The following is a 24427-nucleotide window of genomic DNA, read 5'->3' on the forward strand; positions in this document are numbered from 1 at the left end:
ACAAGCTGCACACACAAGCACTTCTGGGGCTACTTAGTACTTACTAATAAACAAGCTGATATTCCGTGTTGGACACTTTGATGGGGGGCTACCGCTGATCCACCCATGGAGCCTCAGGAGGAAAAGCCCATCATTTATACCATGGAAAACAAGCCGATCGTGACATGTGAGTTGTTGTTTCTGTTGTGTCTCTTAGTCTTATGTTTTACAGCCCTTGACAAGCAGCAGCTATATAGCTAAAGCTTTAGCTCGGGCTAACGTGACACTTGGGAGCTATACCCGGGGATGGGGTTCTGTCTGATCGGGGTGACCCCCCCCCGGGTGCCCGGTCCCGGGGTTTATTGGTGTCTGTATAGCTGGTCATGTCGGGCTTGTTTGGACGCCGATCGGTGCTTATCGCCACCATCGTTATTATGGTGTGGTGGTGGTGGTGGTAGGCTAACGTGCTAAGTCGGCTAACAGGGGCCTTGCGTTGCGATCGTCTGTTCCTTGTACGTCACACGGCCGGTTGCAGCAGTTGGAGCAGCAGGCAGGCTATATAACGTTACCTGCTGCTGCTGTCACTGTCACCAAGCAGGACCTTGCTCTGAACATAGACAGTCAGACTGACACACACCGCGCAGAGCAGAGCAGACCAGACCAGACCGACGGCTGTCTGTCTCTCTTGGAGCAGGGGCTGATCTGACTGACTGACAGTCCGCCATTCTGATGATCATCATCTGTCACTGTGAAATTATCATGTAACCACTTGGAACATCTCTGACTCTCCGAGTGTTTCCAAATGTAACCGAACGGATCAACGCCGGGTGCGTTAGGTTGGTTACATTTGTACACACACACTCAAGGGTTCCGAATGGATACATTATTTTGTTACATCTCATTAATAGCCTGCCATTATACACCAGTGGTTCTCAAACCTTGACATTTTAAGGTCTGCCCTTAACTCTGACAGTGTACAAATGGAACCAAAACCAAATGGACCCTGACAGGTCCATTTGGTTCCATTTGTACACTGTCAGAGTTACAGACTCGTGAGGGTCAATTTAGACACCCATAAAGGAACCTAGAGAGTCCCTAAAATCCACTTTGTTTGAGAACCAGTCCACTGCCTTACACTCTACAAATGAATACATCATAAAGTTAACACTGAGGATTCTACCTTGTGGCCACTCTCATGCAAGCTGATTATTATAAGATGGGTTATTTTAGGAATTGACCCGGCTGGTGCGGCCATGCAGCTGCGAATTCACACTGGGCGCTGTAGGCTGCTCCATTTTTAGGATTGAACACTTTTACGGGAGTCTATGGAAGGAAGGCTCTGGAGTCTGGGTTTGTTGTCAAATAGGATTGTGACTCATGTAATGTAACGCCCAACATGATTGCTAAATGGGTCTATTGCTATGCAGTTACATTGTAGTAGGCTACCGCAATAACATGCCTCAAAACTCATATGCTGAATAGTTTCAGGCCAAAGAAGTCTGAGTTTTGTGGTGTTAAGCTTTCAGATGTGTGACTTGTGGGGTTACAGTGCTAGCCGCAAATTGCAACACTAGATTTTTTCAATCTGATGAATCTAGGGTTACAATACCTCCCATTGGGACTCAATGCATCAAAACTTTTTTATTTATTATTATTTTTGTGGCTATCTGATTGTATTAAACATCGTCAAACTCACCAATATTGCTGCTCTATGGAAAGCTTGAATTATGCTCTTTCTATATGCAAATTGTTTGTTTCAGAAAATCCACCATAGACATGTTATGAGTTACTTTCTGTCAAGAAATGTGAGCAGTCATGTTTTTTTTTTCTTTTTGAACTTTGGAAGCACTTGTCTTCAATACCGCAACGTCCTGCTGCCTCCTGCATTATGTGACATTTAGAACCAGGTGGTACACTGGACCCTTGAGTGATTTCCCACGAGCGCTTCCAAACTCCAATACTTGGAAAAAGTATCACCTGAACTGAATTTCTTGACAGAAAGTAACTCATAACATGTCTACGGTGGATTTTTCTGAAACAAACACTTTGCAGATAGAAAGAGCATAATTCAAGCTTTCCATAGGGCCGCAATATTGGTGAGTTTGACGTTGTTTAATACAATCAGATAGCAAAACGTGTTGATGCATTGAAAAAAAAATCTAGTGTTGCAATTTGCAGCTATTACGGTGCTATACTGTATATTATTTTAAGTGCCATTTTTGAATGGAGACCTGTTGGTGCTTAATTCCATTTGACAGAGACAAATGCACAGCAGCCCCAGGTAACCTTGCTCTTTAGTATACCAGTGATTCTGTAGGATAGCAAATGGGCTATTTACACTATTATGACACATTTATCAATGCCTGCCTGTGTGTCTCTGCTTTCACAGTTTACCTTGACTCAGCGTGCCTTGTGCTAATCTTGTGCATCCTTACTGTCATTACCCCCATTGGGGAACTTTGGGTAGTGGGATTGAGGGCAAATAGCTATACCCATGATGAAGTGTGTGTGTGTGTGTGTGTTTCATAGAAGTGGACATGAACTTGAGTCTGGGAAAGGCCTGAGGAGGAAGGAATTCCAGTCTGTCAGTCAGCAATGGTTGTGATGACGGATGAGACCAAAAGTAGACAGCTGTGAGGGGACAGGCAGTACCTAGTTCTACTGCCTGTCCGTCAGGCAGAAAAAGTTAGAAGGAGAGTAGACGCAAGTTGGCACCTCGACAGAGTGCAGCCTAGGTTTGAATTTGTATGCTGAAAAGTGACTGTTTCACTTCCATTCGTGGTGCCGGCAGTGTCTCAGGAGTTAGAGCAGGTTGTCCAATGATCCGTGGGTCGGCGGTTAGAATCCCGGCTCCTCCTGTCCACACGTCCAAGTGTCCTCCTTGGGCAAGACACTTGAACCCCACATTGCCTCCAATGAGTTGGCCGGTGCAAGCTTGCCAGTTGCCACCATTGGTGTGTGAATGTGGGAAGTGGAGGACGCTGGTGTCGAATGTTCGCTGCTTCACCTCCCAATGTATGAAGGAATGAACCATTGCAAAGCGCTTTGAGCACTTGGAAAAGTGCATAAAATGCAATTAATTATTTATAAAATTATTAAATTTCAATTCAAGAAATATGAATGAAGCAAGCGTGTCTACAAAACATGGACTGGAGCAGCATGCACATGACACTTGGTGCTGATCAGTCCAGTGGTTTGCGAGAATAACTCCTGACAAACAGACACACTAACAGCAGACCCATTTCTAGAAGTCTCAACTCTAGTCTAGAGCCACGCAGTAAAATCAGTTGCATGCTCACAGGGCACAAGTTGTAACCCGAGTCTCGAAGCTGTCATTTTGGTTTTATGCCACGCCACCTAATAAATAAATCCAACCACTTAGTATCTCTGCCAGGCCGAACGCAAACAGGGAGATTGTGTTTTCGTACCTGTCTATTATGTTTGTCTGTCTGGTTTGTCTCCAGTGCTACAAAATGTTGGACTGATCAGTGCTACTGCTGCATTTCTCTCTTGTACACTGGCAGTAGGCCAAGCATATACCCGAGTGCACACATGTTCTTTTCACATAAGTATCATATTGCTTAAATAATGTACATTTATTCTATAATGATGTAAGAAGTCGGATCGTGCAAGAACCTCTCTAGTCAGATAGAGTATTAGTCAGATATGAAAATAAAACACTTTACAAAAGTGGAGCAGGAGGGGAGCAGTAGTTTAAAGAAAGTTCCGTCCTGCACATTGCAGGCTGGTAGGCAAGTGGTTTTCAAACTGAGGCGCACCAAAAGCAAAGTCACAATCTCGAGGCACACAGTTTTCATAATCCATGCTGCCTCTATGTTATCGCTCTGATTACTATGTAAATATTTATTTGTATTTACTAATGCCAAATAATTCTTTTAATAATATATTTGTGGGGGGATTAATTCGCCTCTGTGTTGGGAAATGAGTGAGGGCAAACTGCTTATATACTATATACTGTATATATTTCAGTAATAAAGCGTGGTTGTTACAAAATCCCAAGGCACACCTGGCCTTGTCTCACAGCACACCAGTGTGCCTCGGCAGTGTGAGTCGGCACACGGTTTGTTAACCACTGCAGTAGGCTATATCATGCAGCGCTGTTGAAGGTTGTGTGTTATTGGATATCAGTAGATCATGATCCCCCCCCTCTTCGTTCCTCACAGGTGCAGGAGATCAGGGCTTGTTCACGTCCCTCTACACCCCACTGGCTCAGCAGCTTCCCAGAGAGCCAATGGAATGGAGGAGGTGAGCTTGGAACAATGTTCTTTTGGGACGTACAGTATACACTGCAAAATCATGACTGTTAATTGAAGAGTGTAAATATGGGCTCATAATGGTTTGCAGTGTAGGATAGTTAAAGCTGTAAGTTGCTCAACTAGTGGTCTGTAGCAGTTTTTTCGCCGTGGACCGGGCCTTCAGACCACCGCGTCCGCCTCGCCTCGCCGAGACGCATCCATAGAGGGGTCTCGTGTCCCTCTACGAGCAGCGGTTGGGGAGTTACATGCTAGACTTCTAGACCAGCGTAAACAAAGCTGTTGAAGCAAGCTATTTCCTGAAAAGACGCAAGATGCACTGTGATTGGTGTATCATGTGTGTATGATCCGCAATGTGATTGGCCAACGTATACACAACGTATACGGATGATGCAGATGACGTCATTTTTCCGCGAAATCCGGACCCCGGCCAGGATCATAGAAAACATATAAAGAGAAGGCTTTAGAAGCTGAAAATAACGGAGTGGGTGTTCTCAAACTTTAGCGATTTAACAGTTAGGACAATTTTAAGATTTGTTTTATAAAAAAAGTTACATGGTATAACTTTAAGTTGGCCAATGGCCTAATCATCATCTTCATACTATTAAGCCACCAGGTCTGTCCGCAAATTGCTTTTTTGCATAGTTTAACTAGCGATAGAGCAAATGGTCCCAGATTTGGGTGAGCTAAGCTTCAGATAGATAACCCCTTAGTTGAACGTGCCAAAAGGAGGTGTCAGGCTCTAGGCTTCTCTGCTAGGTCTATCAGACTCCTTGAGACATTTTCGCGTGACATTCGTGCCATATCGTCAACAAGGGTAACAGCGAATGAAAAAGAAGGGAAGAGGCTTAATTTGAAGAGGGGAGAGGCTGGCCCGGTGCCCAGAGGTCCTAGTGTCCTTAATGTAGCAGTATCATATCTGTATATCTTCTTAATTAATACGTTTGTGAAAGATACAGTATATTCCATGCATGTCCTCTTTTTATTGTTGTAGTTGAATTAGGACTGGGGGATATGAAAAAGAAAGAAGACCAATATACTTTACCAAATACTAATATTGATACTGGGACTTGAATATCTATTGTGACAAGATAATAAAATAAAAAAAGTCAAACATTAAAAAAAAAAAAAGCTAAAATATCAGATCCACAAGCACATCATGATGTGATTGCTTATATAGGGTTTAAGTGATCGAACTCCAAGTTGTTTGGACAGGAATCCACATACTGCCCGAGCACCTACTGTATTTTCAATGTATCTGCTTCAAGAGCAACCTTTTTTTTGACCACTAGCTTATTTTCAAACTATTCCCAAGGACCACACCACCCCATAACACAGTGCATAACAGTTATTTCTATGCAATACATTTTTTGTTGTTAATATCTAACATTGCTGATCTTAAACCTGAATTTATACTTGGTTGTGCACCGGAAATAGGATATGTACAAGCTCACAATGTGTCACAGCGGTGTGTGCTTATAGATAGGCTATTATGAGTGCACAACACAGCATGCAGCAAAGTTTGTCAAGCACTTAACAATCAATATTTCCCCACACTACACCTGTTAGTTTTCCTAAATTGGCGGAGTTGTGAAAAAAGTTGTAAAGATATTTTTGATACATTTAACCAAGGTAACAGTATATTTTCTTAATATAAAAAAAAACATTTTCCCATGAACCACTAGCAATCCATCGACCACTAGTTGAGAAACAGTTGTTGCATTGTCCCATTAAAATGAATGAATTCACACATCTTGTGTGTGATATACTATACACTGTGTACGCTGTCAATTTATCCATTTGTAAACAGTAACTCAGAGAGTGTACAAATGGACCCCATGCGAGTCTATTTTGTTTACATTTGTACACTCTGAGTCAAGGAGACTTAGTTTGCGTGTCTTCAATCCACAGGACGTATGGTCGCGCACCGAAAATGATCCACCTTGAGGCTAATTTTGTGCAATTTAAAGAGGAGCTCCTCCCCAAAGAGGGCAACAAAGCTCTGCTCACCTTCCCCTTCCTCCACATCTACTGGACGGACTGCTGTGTGAGTACACACGCACACGCACACGCACACACACACACACACACACACACACACACACACACACACACACACACACACACACACACACACACACACACACACACTCGTATACACTTTGCCAAACATCTCCAATCAATCAAGTCAGTGGATGCTTAGATGAATTGTGTTGTGCTTGTTGCTTTGTGCACTAGAGGCATTATTGTACCGTATACAAAGCTGTCAGGACAGAGAAGGTCGTATTAAGCTTGGTGAGGCTGATGTTACTAGCAAAGTTATGTCGGGTGTTGTCAAGTGGTAATCATGAGGTTTTATGACAGTCAATGTCATATTTCTAATGTAAAGTGAAAGTACACAATGAGATAAGTTTCCAGATGATTTAAATACGGCTCCTCTAAAACCAACATGATACTGTTGCAACAGCTAACCACCATAAATCTTAGGATTCACAGTGGTGTCGTATTTATCATACATACATGATCCATGATGCATCACAATTTCAGTGGTGTAGTTCATATCGTGTCCTCTTGTGCTTAGACGGACAAATGCATGCTTTGTTTCACATTTCCTCCTGTGCATAGATTTTGGTTATTGTGACTTTGTTTTATATTGAGACAAAGCAGGTACATTTACAAAACAGCACTGACCAGAGGCAAGGCATAACTAATAGTTAGCATACAAGTTAACCTATAACCCCAGTGTTAACTGACCCAACCACCTAGCATCCCTATTCTGGAAGGAACATGCTGAAAATAGCCAATCTACAAGCTCACAACGTGTCGCAATGCCAGAAAGACTAGTAAAATGGATGTTACACGGATGGACTTTAACTACTCTACTAAGGGCAGTAAAAGATACCAGCTGGCTTGGAACGGGAGGACTCAAAAGTGCTGATGGGGTTACTTTGGCATGGGAAGCTCCAAGATAGTAGTTAGTTTAAGGATGTTGGGAGTCGGCGTCTCGTGACCAACAACAGTGACATTTCAAAGCGGACACAACTCTTGTGAGCATGCGAGCTGGCCCTGCCTGTATTGCTGCTGGGCAATATATGGATAACATTTTAAAGCAATTGATATATCAATGCCATGCCTAAATAGTGTAATCTTTGCAGTGTTCTGTAAAATTTGGTAAATTACAAACTCTACCCGGGGAAACTCCAAGCGTCTTGGACTACTCATGCTTAGAAGAAGGAAGCATGAGGTCAGTCCGTTTCTCTCCCCAGGTTGGCAGAGGGAGTGTAGCGCCCAGGATTACATTAGATTGGCACTGGGTGAAAAATGGGTTGCAAAATCGTGGGATAAAAACTATATATATATTAAAAAAAATACAAACTCTACCTCGATATTGTTGCATGTCTTTTAATTACTACTAGAATCAAACTGCTTTTTAATACACAGTAAGTGGGAAGCAGCAGAGGAGCAGGAGATTATTCTGGCAATTTAACACTGTTGGAAGGTGTAGATCAAATCTTCATAGTGATGAGCTTGTTAACCCAGGAGATTAATAGCTCATTAACGGGGTGTTGATGTTAAAACCCATCGAAAGACTGTCAGTGATCTGTAGAATCCATGGCATGCATTCAGTACATTTGAACCCTGAACCTCCAGGTTCAAGATTGTGATATATGAACAGCCACACACATTGAATATGAGTTGTAGCCTATGTATGTACAATAGTTATTGCTGCAGGTTGTGCAGGAGTAGTTTGTGCTACTGTGTGTGTCTGTGTGCGTGCATGCTTGTGTGTTTGTAATATGCGTGTGTAACAGGAGAGCAGTTGTGTGATGTGACAAGGCTACTAGATGTTGGCTATCACTGGTGTGGGGAGGCTATTTTCGGCTACTATCAGGAATATATCTTTTGAACGAAGGGAAGTGAAAGTTAAAAAAGAGACTGGCTCGGCAGACTAGGAATAAATAGACACGTCTCATTGCATTGACATACAGTAGAGCTGGGTTTGGAATCCCGCTGTAAATTGATCCTGTGGCTGCTTAAAATATACATCTCTGTGTCTGCCTGGTACAACTTTCTTAACAGAATTAAAAGATACTGTATTTTATAATTTATTGAGCCTAGTTTGTTTCCTTTGTTACTTTGTTTCTCTTAAAACGACGATATACTTTATTCATTAATTAATGAATGTACATGCTGTATTAACGGCTTCAGCCCTTATACATTTCGACCATTTGAAAATAGCCAATCTACAAGCTCACAATCAAGCTCACAATCTACAATCTTTATTTTCTAAAGATTTGTATACATTGGAAAACGTCAAATGGGACATTCTGCACTATTACTTTGGGTACTTTAAGTACATTTTGATGTCAATACTTTTGCACGTTTTGTTTTTGAATTCCGGACTTTTATTTGTAACAGAGTATTCCCATGTTGAAGTATTGATACTATTACTTGAGTGAGTTTGAGTACTTTTCCCACCACTGGCTGTAATAGCAAAGCATAATGAACCATTAAGGCTCAGGCATTGGTTATGTATATTGAATATTATGTCTACGGTACCATGTAGCCTGTGTTACACAAATGTCAACTCAACTTCCACTTGATAGAATGTCCTGCTGTAGTCCAAGAAACAGATCTGATACAGTCGATTCTAGACTAGGCTGGTCTGTTTGGCTTATAGCTCTAGAGTAACATACATTTGCAAGTGGGCCCAGTTTGTAATTAGCAGCCCATTATTATTATTACAAAGTAAACATGCTTTCATTCATCTCCCACCACCAGAACTATAATATGTAACATGCCACGTTCCCAGACAGAGATATATTGTTCTATTAGGTTGTTTGCGCTAAAGCTTAGACCAGTTCCATATTACATCATTTCAGCAAGCATGAACAAACATGTCGTCGCTGTCGGGCAGAAACCTTGTATCTCCAAGTTTCAAATTTGTAAATTTTTTCGCAAAGTAAAGCACTGCTTCATCAAACAAGGCCATCGCACAAAAGTAGTGAAAACAGCTGATCTACAAGCACGCAACGCCTCGCGGTGCGAGGCGTTGTGTGCTTGTAGATCAGCTGTTTTTCACTAGTTTAAATCATTTAAAAAATGATGAATACAAAACAAATGGTTTTGGACATACAAGGTTTCCACCCGACAACGACGATGTGTTGCATTAGCTCATTAGGAAAGTGCTGAGGAAAAAAGAAGAGCATAATTTCTCAGTGCAGGACACGGCATCGAATATGGATACAGCGTGAATTGTAATTGCCCTGCACATTACAGATCTGCATAACGCATTTGTTCTGGGTTTTTGTTTAACGATGTGACCCCTAGAGTAGCCTGCCTGTGATGATCTCTCACATAATGTATCTGAGCACAGACAAACTGGTTGTTTACTATGACAAATATATTTCTAAAGAAACACACTAAATTGAATGCCAACCTCTCATCTGCTCTGCGCCATGTCGAGACTGGCATGGAATCTCTCAGTACTCTGTCTCACATCCAAGGGACATTGTAGTGCGAGCTTTGCAGCTTTATTCTGAGCTATTTGGAGCTCAGACAGATGTTTTTTTGTCTGCGCCCGGCCGTATTGCAGAGCATTATTCAAGGTGAGATACCAGTGCCTGCGTCACTAGCACTCTAGAGCAGGGGTGGGCATCAACTTTGATGATGGAGAGGAGAGGGCCACTATATTTTCACACTCACTTCAGAGGGCCACAATGCATATACAGTCAAACATAGCAGATCTTCAAGCTCAAAATGTCTCGCATTTTTAAATTCAGATTTTTATATTTTTACTATGTTTCACTGTGCATCGAGTGTGACAATGAAGCCTCTTTTTTGCCTTTTTTGTCTTTGAGTGATAGACACAGCTGATTTCCTTCTTTAGTGGCATGTCTAGCAATGAATACAATACGTTAGTTTTTTGCTAAATTCAAAACAAGTTTATTCTCTACTAATATATTTGCATATGCAGTGATACGTGGGCTGGGACACAAACCAGGGTCCTTCTGTTTCCCTGTGTCTCTAGTACCTAGTACCTACTCGGCTATGGCTGAGCAGGCCTCCCTGAAAGTGGTAAAGTCTGTGGGTTTTATAAATATTAAACCAACGAAAAGAGCTAGTGAATAAATAATACCTACACTGGATCTGTCGCAACACAGGTTATTTTTTTAAGAAATACGGTTTTGGACATGCAAGATTTCCACCCAACAGCGACGTTATGCTAATGTGATGTCTCATACGATTACGTACTGCAGGACACAGAGGCATACAAGGGCTCAGTGAAGGAGGACATGACGCGTTGGCAGGGAAGCCTGCGGCTCCACGGCTCGGCCGACTGGGTCATCGTTGTCGTGGAGACCAACGACGCCAAGAAGAAGAACAAGACCAACATCCTGCCGCGCTCCTCCATCGTGGACAAGATCCGCAACGACTTCTGCAACAAGCAGAACGACAGGTGAGGAGAGACATTGGAGGTTTAGGCCCGTTTTAGTGCTCAAACACTTTTCGGACACAGAAAAGGTGCTCTGGGCTTCTTACAAACTTAATTAAACTGACCTGGAATCCAGACTGACTTGCTCTGTTCAGCAGCCTTTTGTTTTCACTTTGCTTGACAGTTTGGGTAGGTTTGAGTTGAGCCTGATTTCCCAACATCACCTGTTAGGTAGGCACGTCATTGCTGTTTAGATAGTGCTCAACGAATCCCTGTAAGAGGGGAAGTGGCTTGAAGTTTACATTGGAAGGCTCTGGTCTCGCCCCTTTCACATGGCCAAGCTGACAAGCGAAGTGAAAAAGAAAAGTCAGCTCAACAGGACGAATCACTCTGGATTCCAGGCTTTGATTAAACCCTACCCTAGCAACCCTATTCTGGGACTAACATTTGGCGACAATAGCTGATCTACAAGCTCACAACACATCATCCATTTTCTGTAACTTAAGATGTGTAAGGGAAAAACCGGGGAAGAACGTTCTATAGATCCATGGGAATATGGCCAAATAAGTATAGGATTTAAGTGGTTCATTCATGCAGAGCCATTGTTCTTGCATTAATAATAATTAAAAAAAGAACACACATGCCTATTTATGATGTCACTGGTAGGCAGCTTTCACAGCCTCTGAGACACAGAGCGAGTCGACAGAAATGGCGACATCTTATGAGCATTATTGAGGACCAATTAAATGATGGAAATGCCTTTAGATAAAAACAGAGTTTTAAGAATTATTTAATAGAAGATAACAGATTTTGCTGATTTCAATCGTTTGAATCAACAAGTCGCTAAAACTCAACAGTGAATATCTCACATCCTCAAACGAGCTCCCGTCTCCGGGCAGCCCGAGAGATCATCTTCATGTTCGGACAAATGGAGGCCTGTCTGTAATTAACGCCTGTGAAGGAGGACACGTTGCTAAATATGGAGCTGCAGAATGTGTGCTCCGCCAGCCTCAGCCTGTGTAAATAACACATTCAGAACGGGTACACACTATTGTGTATCATTATTTTATGCTTTAACTATTGAAAAATAGCAGATATACAAGCTCACAGCGCGGCACCGAGTGCCGCGCTGCGAGCTTGTAGATCTGCTATTTTTGAAAAATCGTGAAAATTGGAATTTTGACCCGATTCTATAAGTGTCTTTTGAATCCTTCTAAGATTTTTGGAAAACCCTATGTTTCTGTGTCAGCAATCTGGCCAGCCATCGTCAAAGAAAAGGTCCTTTTCACTTAAATGGAGCTCAGTTAGTCTGTTCTTGAGAGACTACTATGTCAGTGGTTCTAAAACCTTTTCATGTGAAGGACCCCCAAAATGATATGTATTTGTCCCACGGACCCCCATCTCAAAATATCTAGTTCCAGGGACCACCCAGAAGCAAAATTTGAGTTACAAACGTTCGCTTTGAAAATACACACATTCAAAGATTTGCACACAATTTTCACGACTTTTTCAAAAATAGCAGATCTACAAGCTCGCAGCGCGGCACTCGGTGCCGCGCTGTGAGCTTGTATATCTGCTATTTTTCACTGGTTAAAAAGCATTCAAGAATTCTAGGCCTACATGCGATAAAGGTCATTCTTTCCCTTGCCAGGTGTGTGGTCCTGTCAGACCCTCTGAAGGACTCGTCCCGCTCCCAGGAGTCGTGGAGCTCCTTCCTGCTCAAGCTGCGCACCCTGCTGCTCATGTCCTTCACCAAGAACCTGGGACGCTTCGAGGACGACATGCGCACGCTGCGGGAGAAACGCACCCAGCCTGGCTGGAGCTTCTGCGAGTACTTCATGGTGCAGGTATGCAGATGTGTGGAATGACCTTGTGTGGTGTGGATGGTGGTCACTGTCAGCATCGGTAGTTCACGATTTAATGAAGATTTTCAGGTGGAACCGACCTGTGAAATAGAGCCCACCCAAACGATGCCAGATTTGAGAGTCTGATGCTGATACCATTTTGGAGAGTCGCTCGTCACCGGTTGCTGATGTTTTGACCCATATTTTCAATAAGAAATAAATTAATTCCCCCAAAAAGTTTTATTAAACTAGAAAATTCATGAAATGTTTTCAGCTGGCATAACACGATATACCTTACATCTGACTGTTAAACAGTAACTATGATTCTGGGTCCAGAACTGTGCATATCTATTACCTTATTTATTAAGCCTACTGATGCACATATTAGTTCAAACAATGTAAGTATAGCATTTTCATTTACTATTTTTCCCCTTTTAACGTTTCTCCAGAAAATGCGAAACATCAACTCTCATCATCACAAAAGGATTTCTCAGCTTCACATTCAAACATAAATATTACAAAATAATATACGTATTCCATTTGTAAGGCCGACATTGGCTATACCGATAGGATGACTGATTAATCATGCATCCCTAATCATTTTTACTCTTATGATCATGTACACCAGATGTAACAATAAAGAACCTTTTTATACATTGATTGGATTCTGTAGAATGGATAAGAGGAGGGCTTGAGTAAGCATCTTGCCAAGTTGCCACATTATTGAGGACATACTTGTTAATGTGAGAATACATGTGAATTTGCAGCAGCTACTGTAGTATGTATGTGTAAGCAAGTTCTTTTGCAGTCCTCCTAAAGGATTTTGTGTGTTTTGCAGTTGTGTATGCCTTGTTTGCATTTCTTAATTGGAATTGTATGTGTGTGTATATAACTGTGCAGGAGGAGCTGGCCTTTGTGTTTGAGATGTTGCAGCAGTTTGAAGATGCCCTGGTTCAGTATGATGAGTTGGACGCTCTCTTCACGCAGTATGTCCTCAATTTCGGAGCTGGAGGTACGGTAACCAACAAACATTGTCTCACTCTATGAACATACATCATTACTCCTTTGTAAACCTGCAACGTGGGTAACTATTTCCTCCGAACACTTTAACCAATGTGTGAAAACATTTTTGGTGAATGACAATTTCCCAATTCTGATCAACGATCAGTCAGAACACATACAACACACTCATATTGTCAAATACTGAATTATGTGAATAGATACTGTATACATTTCTAAGCGTAATTCATTGTGCTGTTGCTATCACATTCACTGTGATTAGTGTGGAAGTTGTTTTGGTTCAATAAGGGCATGTTTGAAAGACTTTTGTCTCGCGTATCCAGACTTTAAGAGATCACTGCCTACTGATAAGTCTGGTGAAGTTCTGATTCAGTGTGGGTTAGAGGTGGGTGGTATCAATTTGGAGATATAAAAACAAAACAAAAGCATTCCAGAACCAATGCGAAAGATGTAGGGCAGTCCTTCCTACTTTGGTCAGAGGCATTCAGTCAGTGTGGTGGCGAGGCGTGTCCTTAAAAAACAAAAACATGTTAGTATGTACTCTACTATTACTATACATGTCTCCTTCATCTTCTCTCTCTCTATGGCCTCCCATAGACGGGGCTAACTGGCTGGGCTCGTTCTGCGCCCCCGTGCGCAGCTGGAGCGGTCTGCTGCTCCGTAGGCCCATCGACATGGAGAAGAGGGACAGCATTCAGCGCGGGGAGGCCAGCCTGCTGGACCTGAGGAGTTACCTGTTCTCCCGGCAGTGCACCCTGCTCATCTTCCTGCAGAGGCCCTGGGAGGTGACGCAGAGAGCGCTGGAGCTGCTCCACAACTGTGTGCAGGAGCTACGCCTGCTAGAGGTACAGTAGAACCTGAGCGAGGCCGCTGTCGTGGGTTTTCTTTATTTTGGCTGCAACTATCAATTTGCTTATTTGATTAATCGAATAGTCGCGAACCAAGTTCATATAAAATCTATCTGTCGAGGAATCGACACAAAGAAATTCGAATAGATTTTTTATGATCGACAAACTATTAGTGTGATTAACCAACTTTATTTAAGTTTTTTTGTGCTTCGCATTGATGCAAAATTGTAAAAAAAATCTTGTAGATCTGCTATTTTTGAAATCGAGTATGTTTTATTATTGATTACATTGATTAGTTCGATTCACTGTTGCATCTCTAGTTTATATAAATTCACGGCTACCACATCTCTAGTTTATATAAATTCCTGACTACCACTATTCTGTGTATGTCAAGGGCTTTCAGTCAATAAGTATGTGTTATCCTACCATCATTATCCACCTCTCCTTAGTACTTCGTTTTTATCATAAGGCCACAGAGAAAGACGGGTCAGGCCAGATATCAGTCCCACTCACTGGCCTACAGCTTAATTCAATGTATTACTTTCACACCTAAATGCACTCCCCCTCTGTCTGTTCATAATGAAGAGCCAAGTTTCATGAAGTCTGTACTCTGTTTGGCAAAGGTAATTCCCTTGTTTGACTCCATATATCCTAAGGTGGAAGCTGCAGCAAATGCTACGTATAGATTTTCCAGTGATTGTTTTTCATGGTTGATCCTCTGTTACTCCCCTCTCTGGTCTCCTAAGTGAGACGCAAGCTCTGACGTGCATGTAGGAATATGATGAATATAAATGAGCTGCAGTTTTGCATGTATGCTTTTACTGTGCATATTTGAGATATTTCAAGCCACAGTAATCAGTTCTGTAAGAGCACAAGGCCAGCTAAAAGGAACATATAGCCTGAAGGGAAAACAGTGACTCATACATATCGTGTTGACTTTTCACAATTTTCAGTCTCGGATATCTGCCTTTATGGAAATTGGAGAGGGTAACTCGGGGCATGTTGTTGCTTGGAGTAGCGATGACTCAGTCGAGTCCACTGGCAGTGACTACACCCTCGCTGACAGCGTGATACACACTACAAACCAATACATTGTATATACTTATATCCCTAGCTTGTGTGTGGTTAGGATTTGTGTGTGTTCATCTCTAGAGAAAGGACCGATATATAAGTCCGGCCGATATATCGTAAAAAAAAAGACACTAAAGAAATCGGCATCGGCAATTATGCGGCCGATGTGTCCTGATTTACTGAATTTGAAAGTTCTGTTTGTGTTATTTTCTTTTATCCATCTAAATGTTATTTGTGTTCATTTTCATTGGCAACATATTGGTCAAAACATAAGTCATCAGTGGTCTATGACTCTCCAAAATCGGGATCTGCATCTGCCACAAAAATATGGCATTGGTCGGGCTCTAATCATCTCTCTTCTCTGTTGTCCCTTATTATGACCAGTGAGGAGAAAATAATGATAACGCCTTCTATCCTGATTTTGATGCTGTTTGTTTTTGTTGTTTAGGTGTCAGTCCTGGAGGGGGCGCTGGACTGCTGGGTGTTTCTCAGCTGTCTGGAGGTTCTGCACAGGATCGAGGGCTGTTGTGACCAGGCCCAGTTGGCTGCCAACTCCTCCCATACCGTAGGCCTGTGGGCTTATGCTACTGACAAGGTTAGCTTTGCCTTTTCCCATTTGTTCTGTGACGTCCCCTCTGACTCGACCTGCTGGTATGTTTGTGTTCTTTGCCTTAGAAGGTTGGGGATCATTAGAGCTTATGGGATTCACCTTGGCCATGTGCATCCCATAGTGTCCACTGAGCCATATCTCTCTCTCTCTCTTTTTATTAATTATCAAATTATTGTTAATTCAATTCCCTGAGTTGAGTCTGTTCAGTTGCTTGTTGTCATTATCGTTCCCGTTTCTGGACCTGGTTGTAACGGTCATTTGATAAGTTGCGAGCTGAAAGTTAATATTGTTGCATGTTTGGCATGGACCATGCAGTATGTTAAAAATGGGAAGAGTTACCTTCCATTTGAAAAATGTGACAGCTACTACTAAATGCTAACCGTCATAGGGGGCACGGTAGCGCTGTCGCCTCACAGCTAGAAGGTCTTGGGTTCGATTCCCACCGGGGGACGCTGTGGGCGCTGGGGGCGTGTTCTCTCCTCCACTTCATCAGCGCCCATGCCCTAGGTGGAGTTTGCTTGTTCTCCCTGTGTCTCCTAGGGTAGATACCCTCACAAAAACATGCAGTAATTAATCCTGGTCTCTATAATGCCTCCCCCTGGCCGGGGCGCCTGATGGAGGGGAAAGGAACTGGTTGGAATAACATGTTCCTTCCACACGCTACGTCCAAACCAGGGAAATCCCCCCTGTCTGGTGAAAAGAAGCAACTTGGACAACTCGTGCATAGAAGGAAGCATGAGGTCAGTCCGTTGTCTCCCCAGGCACGGCAGAGGGAGAGCAGAGCCCAGGATTACATAGGCAATTGGCACTGGGTGAAAAAATGGGTTACAAAAAAACATAACTGTCACCAGGGCCAGATCTACCTTATGGTGATTTGGGCGAGTGCCAGATCATTTTGACCAAAAGGGGGCCACTGGAAAATCTACAGTAGTGATGCGCTTCTGCACCACTTGGCATGAAAAGGCCTTTTGTTTGAGTTCCCCCTCCAGCCTCTAGATTTGACAGCCAACTACTGTAGCGAGTCATAGGCACAACCATTCCTCTGGGGCCAGGCAATAGGGTTGTGAGGATATTATGTCACTTTTAGCCAAATACCATTTAATTTTGCATGACACTCTTGTACAACGAAGTAGGCCATTGATTTATGAAGAGAGAAAAAAATAAGATTTGGAGATTTGTAATAAAAATAAAATAAAAAGTCAACAAACACCTTTCTATAATTGTTATTCTCTGGTTTCTTCCACAGCTTAAGTCACTAGGGGAGCTGTGTGGTTTGGTGTGTGATAAAGGGCCGACCTCAGAGGACCTGAACAGGACGGTGGATCTGCTGGCCGGCTTGGGGGATGAGAGGCCAGAGACTGGTAAGAGACACACACACCACATGTTTGCCCTGTCTGGTGGAAATCAGGCGCTGCAGTGAAGCTCAAGTACTGGGAATAACATGGGATAGAATCAATGTATACTGTATATGTTACAGTATGTTTGAAAAATCAGCTGCTTGTTTGCTACACACATTGCAGCGGTCACTCGATCCTATAGTGTACTGTAGGTTCACACAGTAACATTCGAAGGATCAGACCCTTCCTCAACCAGGAGTCAGCCCAGCTCCTTATCCAGACATCAGTCGGGAAAATATTGATAGTCAATAGCGTTGTTCCGATGTGTCACTAGTCCGACATCCCATTAGTCCGGTTAGGGTTAGCATTCATCAGGTTAGCATTCACCATCAGGGCGGCATAGCTCAGGGGTAGAGAAACCGTTATTAGAGCACGAAGGGTTCCCAGTTCGAATCCGGGCTCCCCCTGAGTTAATGTCGAAGAGTCCTTGAGCAAGACTCTGAACCCCTAGTTGCTCCCGGTGAGTAGGTTGGTGCCTTGCATTGGTTTCCTCCGCCACCGGTGTATGAGTGTGTGTGTGTGAATGGGTGAATGTAATGCACTATCTATGTAAAGCGCTTTGGATAAAAGCGCTATATAAATGCACCATTTACCATTTACCATCGTCGGACTTATGGGACGTCGGACTAATGACACATCGGAACAACGCTACGTTCCCACATCAGTCATATCAAAGCTTGACTAGAGAGTTGCACTCTCTCCTTACTGGCCTCCCGGCAAGTGCGTTTAAGCCTCTCCAAATGATCTAGAATTCCCGCAGCTCACTTGGTCTTCAACAGCCAGATTTTTCACATGTCTCCCCCCTTCTCCACTCCCTCCTTTGGCTCCCAGTTACTGCCCTCACAGGGCGCAAAAAACTGATGTTGGCCCACAAAGCAACCAAAGGTATGGCACCCCCATATCTCCAACACCTGATCCAACCCTACAACCCCTCCCACAGGGAAGCTGGTAGAACCTTCGCTAAAACATCCAGGACCCCGCTCCACACGTCCCAGACTCTTCTCCGTAATCTGAAGACTCACCTCTTCAGACTCTACCTTAGCCCGTAGCATAGCACTCGCTGTAGCACTTTCCCTTAGCCTCGACGACCTTGCAGGCTTATGCAATGGCTAAAATGTCATTTAGATGACATGTTATGTACTGTAGACTGATCCTATAGTGTGTATAGTTTCAAGATTATTGATTGTTTGGGTTATTCTACTATTAGACTTAGACTGACGATTCTCTGTTTACCTATGATTCTAGATTACTACTCTGGTTCAAGAGAGTCTGCCAAATGCCTAAATTTGTAAATTGTAACCTTTTTGGTCTTGTGTCTTTTTCTGCAGTTCACAGTTTACAGAGCCCGTACAAAAAACTCAAAGAAGCCTTATCATCAGTGGAGGCCTTTGAAAGGCACTATCTTGTGAGTACAAATATCCAGTTCGGTACCAGTTGCATGCTGCTTTCGGTGACATTTTCAAAGCCAATTGAATCATTACACAACCCCTGTTCTACTGTCTACTTCCTTTCATACCCCACCTCTCTTGGTCCACTTGACCCTCCTGTGTGCGTCCATCTGTCCATCAGGAGCTGTCTCACGCTGCTATGGAGATGTACAGGGCCATCGGCAGGTTGAGGTCTGCCAGGCTGGTGGGGAAGAGTCTGGCAGAGTTCTACATGTAAGAAATGTACTGATTAATGCTGTACATCATTGGTACTCAAATATTTGTATGCCAAGGATCCCCATTTGTGCCAGGGACTCCTATGAGAGAAGATTCGTCAAAATATTTCAACATTTTTCAAAAATAGCAGCTCGGCGCAATGTGACACATTGTGAGTTTGTAGGAATAGAGGGTATGCGCATGCATAAAGTGAATGGCAAATCGAGTGGCAAGGTGAGTGGCAAAGTGAGTTTAACATTGTTTAATGCAATCAGACAGGGTTCGTTTGGATGTATGGGCTGTCAAGGCCAGAAATAGATTTTTGACACTCATTAGGTGTTCCTGCATAACTTCCGGGTATAATAATGATGTCACACACATACCCTCTATACAAAAAATATGATTAAAAAAGTAAGGCTTAAATGTTTAAACTGTTCCTCATCTTGCTGGGGACCCCTCTTGAACGCCCATAAGGACCCCTGGGGGTCAACAGACCTCTCTTTAAAATCCAGTTCTGTACATTGTCACAGGCCATGTTACAACAGTTGTGTATAAGATAAGAGAAGTTAAGACATTCAGTCTGCAAAGACAGCATAGCAGTTGATATACACATTAGGGGGCAAGAAAAGGTACTGTAGATACAGCAGGGTAAAACATGCATCATCACATTCAACACAACACCTCAACAACTGGCAAAATATACAATATACAACACTATAATACGCAACACAAGTGATTAATCTCTCTGTGTGTGTGTGTGCGTGTGTGCGTGCGTGCGTGCGTGCGTCATCAGGAGGAAGGGGGAGCCTGAGCGAGCGGAGGGCTTCTTGCAGGATGCTCTGAGGTCGTATGTGTCAGAAGGCTGGAGCCTGCCTGTCACTCACACAAGGAAACAGATCGCTGAATGTCAGAAGCTGTTGGGCCGGACTGAGGAGTATCCTTCAATCACCAAACACATGGATGGTGTCCGGTTGTTAACTCTTTTACTGCCATTTAGGGTGTTTATAGTCTGCTCACGGCCATCAAAGTAGCTTACTTTTGCGATTTTATAGAAAAAATCACACCCAATGTGAAGTGAGAGGTGGTCGTGCTTGAATAACGTCTTCAGACTAGGATTTGAGTCTCGGATGTACAGGGTATGCTACTCACACACGTTTTGCTATGGCAAAACGCTGAGGAAAAAGGCTACAGACATACGACATATGACATCACTAGACAAACATGATGCTACGTACACACATTTTACTATGGCAAAACGCTGAGGAAAAAGGCTACAGACACACGCACAGCCACTCTTAGGAGCGCTCAAAAATAGCCATCCATTATTTCCAATCGCGGTCTTGTGTAAAAGACGGCTGCATCGCTCAAAAAGAAAACCACAGCAGTGTGGGTGCAGCCATTACGGAGCAAGAGGCTCCCCCTCCTCCTCGGTTTGCTCCAGTTTTCAGACATAGAATTAGAGAAAGTAGACCAAGCCTGAAAAAAACGACCAGAGAAGTGATCCCGCCGCCATTATTGTTTATGTGCGCTGAAGATAACAGACTAGCGTTACTGATGCGGCTTCTTCTGCAGACACCCTCATCTGCTCAGACAGGCTCTGGTGGGGAAAAGCACAAACGCTCGTTATGGCGCCGGGGACACGTGAAATAAGAAACGAGCATGCCCCCACCCACTGAAATCAGAATCATTAAAATCGCTAAAACGATAGAAAGCAGTAAATGAAAACATTTTGACACTTCTTCTTTTCTCTAATTAGAAATTTAAAATATTAACCCTTCTTGTAAAAAAAACTAAATTTTCCTTTAAATCATGATAAGGTTGAATAATGTTGGACTATCTATTTGCTCAGTGTCACAGTGTTGCAGAGTTTTAATGCAAGTTGAAGCTTGAAGCTTGAAACGTCCCAATAAAGAAAGTGCTCTTTGATTTCCTTGACGGCCCACTGCAGTTACCTCCAGACCTGTGCCCTGTTGGCAGGTGATGTCAACCTGACCAACGAGGAGAGGAAGCACTTTTGTCAGGAAATCCTGACCTTTGCCAGCAAGTCTGCAGACAAATGTGAGCCATCATTTTCCTCACCAAATCGGGACCGCTACCTCTTAAAGATTCAACTCTGTAACATTCTTCAATTCTGTCTTCTTCCTCCCCAGCCCAGAAAGTAACTCTCAGCATGAGCGCCTTCGCCCTGCTGACGCGGTTGCAGTTTCGCCCGGCGACGGCCTCCGTTCACTCGGGAGCCGCCCTGCAGGTGGAGCTGAGTCTGCGCTGCCTGATGCCCGTGTCGGTGTGCCTGCAGCAGCTGTCCGCTAGCATTCACTTTAGCCTGGAGCAAGGAGGGACTCACGGGAGGTCCAAGGGGCCTCAGAGACAAACGTTTCCAGGGACGGTACACTTCACGCAGGCGAACCCCTCAGGGGGTCCCTCTTCGTCATCCTCGGCCGCCGGTCCTTCATTAGAGCTGGATGAGATCCAGGACCGGAGTCCCTCGGACAACTCGCTCAACTTCACAGGCATGGTGTGTAAAAACACACACCTGGTGATGCGTCGCCACGACAGCGGCTCGTCGCCGGACACGCCCAACTGCATGAGCCCCCCTGTGGTGGCCATCGACGACGGGCCTCAGATGCTGAAGGTGCAGGACGTAACGCTGGAGCCGGGGAATAACAGCATCTTGTTCACAGCGCCTGTAAGAGCCACGTCTCTTTCCCTTGCTTTTACCGCAATCCTGAGCGGACGACAAGCTCTTCTGTTGGAACGGAGCCTCTGAATTGAGCTCTAGATCAGAGAATTTTATGCCAGCTAAAGTAACCTTTTATGTTCATTGAGTTCAATGGTCGTTTTTTTGTAACCTTTTCTGAAAACCCCCAAAAGTCAATTTTCCATCCCTTTTCTGAGAATCAGACAGAAATGACATCACAATATATAATATAAATGGCAAGACAGAATTCATCAAGAACAGAACGTTCTAGTATAAACCCATGAATTAGAAGTGTGCAAATGGCTTCCCACATGAAGAAGAATGAATACTTCATGTATTCGTTCTCCTTCATGTGGGACTGAATTAATTTCCCCCCTGATTCCTTGCAGCTCACGTCAGTGCAATTACACTTGCAATCTCCCATTTTTCATTGATCTAGTCCTTCTCACTCTATGGAATAAAACAACCGTCCCTCCTATTAACTCATTCCCTGCTAGGCCCGATAGTCCCGAGAATATTTTAATGTCTCTCCCCACCAGGCCCGATAGTCCCGAGAATTTTGAAAATTAAAAAAAAAAAAAAAAAATCAAAAAATGTGTTTTCAAAAAAAATGTTTGGACCCCAAAAAATGTAGTAGGCATGATAGCAATCGCGAAATTGCATGTTTAACCCCCATAGCAACCCCATCTTTCAAACATGGCAGCCATCTTTGTTTACATTTTAGGAAAACATAATGGCTGCTAGTTCATGAATGCCTAAACGGATTTCCATTCGGATATTTTTGTTTGAAGGCTGTGAGCAATGTGGACACACGTGGTGCATTATCTAGGCATGGACATGACATTATCAGTGCACTATGAATTACATGGAAGTCTATGGAGACAGAGGCATATGAGAGTACGAAGGTATTTACAAATGGCGGGGTATGAGTTAAGCTCCTGTCCCGTCGGATATACCGTGACTCTCTGCCCCTTACTTTTGATCATCTCTCCCCTCTCTCTCTTGTCTCTCCCTTATTAAACTTGTCTCTCCGTCCGTGTGATTGTAGAGCGGTGATTCGGGGACGTATACGTTGCGTCAGCTGTGTGCCACGGTGGGCCGGGTGCACTTTGTGCTGCCTCACATCTACCCGCTGGTCCAGTATGAAGTTTACTCTCAGGAACCCCAGCTGAGTGTGGAGCCTCTCTCAGGTCTGACTGCTGCATTTACATCACATATCCACACCAGGTCATACTAGGGATGAGACGACAAGCGATATTATCATTTGTCGTGATGGAAAACACTCACAATAATTTTATTGTGGAGATTATATTTATTGTGAAATCGTCCTCCTACATGCTGCATATCTGGTACCATTTAAACCCTCTATTGGTAAAACGTACTTATAATATAACTACTTGATGCAGTCTTTTTTTTTTCACTCTCTACCAAATCTCTTTCTCAAAAAATAGCTGAGCTTGTAGATCGGCTATTTTTTGGCAAATGTTCCTGATGGATATTGGGGATATTTTGCGATATCGTAAATTGCGATTTCTTTGGTCACAATAATCGTGAGATGAAATGTTGCATATCGTCCCATCCCTAGTTCATACCTGATACTGTCCACGCTTTGACACTTAGGATATGATGTGATTATGAAACAAAAGGGCTGCTGAACGAGGTTTCTAAGATACAGACATGAAGATAACCATAAAGTATAAACACACAAACAGTATATCGCCCAGCTTATATACTGTATGTACAGATCCATCTCATAAAATTAGAATATTGTGTGGAAAAAGCATGGCAGATGCCATAGCACCCCAAATCATAACTGACTGCGGAAACCTCCCACTGGAATTCAAGCAACTCTGACTTCAGAAGCTTGACATTTCTCTATTATAAATCCTTGTTTTGAGTGGTCTCGTGTAATATTGTAATATTTTGAAATATGGACTTTTGATATTCATGAGCTGTATGCCATAAAAAATCTAAATGTTATCAAAAAAGGTTTGGAATAACTCACTGAATGAGCAATGTATCTAGAATATGAGAATTTCAAGAAATATATGAACCTTTCAAGAAAATTATCTTTTACACAATAGTATTATTATTTAATTTTTTTATGGATCTGTATACATACATTCAACACCAGTAATAATCATCTGCTAATTGTGTTCTCATTCCAAGGATCGTTATAGTTGTTCAAATGAATTTCATATTCCCAAATTCTTCAATCATGTGATATAAATTGCCACAAACCCACTTTGCCACTACACGTAGTAGTAAAGTAGTACCTTACAAGCCGCTACAAGCAAAAACTGCAGCGCGCGGCTGTTGGCTGATGCTCACCACCGCACTTTGTTTGGTTTTGGCAGAGCCGCTGCTGGCAGGTCTGGCCCAGAAGGTGAAGTTCACTCTGCTAACGGGCCACTACGCCGTGAAGAAGGGAGACGCCCTGCAGCTCAGCAACTCTGACACCATGCCCATCCTGTCCTCCAGCACCTGCACAGCCTCCATCCTCAACCCCGCCGCTGGTCTGCATCACGCACGCACGCACGCACGCACGCACACACGCACACACACACACACACACACACACACACACACACACACACACACACACAC

General features: G+C 43.3%; 1 protein-coding gene across 1 annotated transcript in view; it reads left to right on the forward strand.

Moving 5' to 3' along the window:
- trappc10 (trafficking protein particle complex subunit 10) overlaps nt 1-24427 on the forward strand; it is a 42741-nt gene continuing 18314 nt past the window's right edge. Inside the window, exons 1-16 of the mRNA XM_080752447.1 lie at nt 1-166; nt 4164-4245; nt 6165-6300; nt 10514-10713; nt 12341-12536; nt 13434-13545; nt 14151-14398; nt 15921-16067; nt 17329-17443; nt 18808-18884; nt 19049-19140; nt 19916-20056; nt 21071-21180; nt 21273-21808; nt 22869-23010; nt 24178-24336. Coding sequence (XP_080608573.1) covers nt 106-166; nt 4164-4245; nt 6165-6300; nt 10514-10713; nt 12341-12536; nt 13434-13545; nt 14151-14398; nt 15921-16067; nt 17329-17443; nt 18808-18884; nt 19049-19140; nt 19916-20056; nt 21071-21180; nt 21273-21808; nt 22869-23010; nt 24178-24336 — 2554 coding nt within the window. The 5' untranslated portion in view covers nt 1-105. The remainder of the gene's footprint in view (nt 167-4163; nt 4246-6164; nt 6301-10513; nt 10714-12340; nt 12537-13433; nt 13546-14150; nt 14399-15920; nt 16068-17328; nt 17444-18807; nt 18885-19048; nt 19141-19915; nt 20057-21070; nt 21181-21272; nt 21809-22868; nt 23011-24177; nt 24337-24427) is intronic.

This window comes from Nannobrachium achirus (assembly GCF_963921795.1).
Source record: "Nannobrachium achirus genome assembly, chromosome: 22".
Taxonomy (NCBI): Eukaryota; Metazoa; Chordata; class Actinopteri; order Myctophiformes; family Myctophidae; genus Nannobrachium; species Nannobrachium achirus.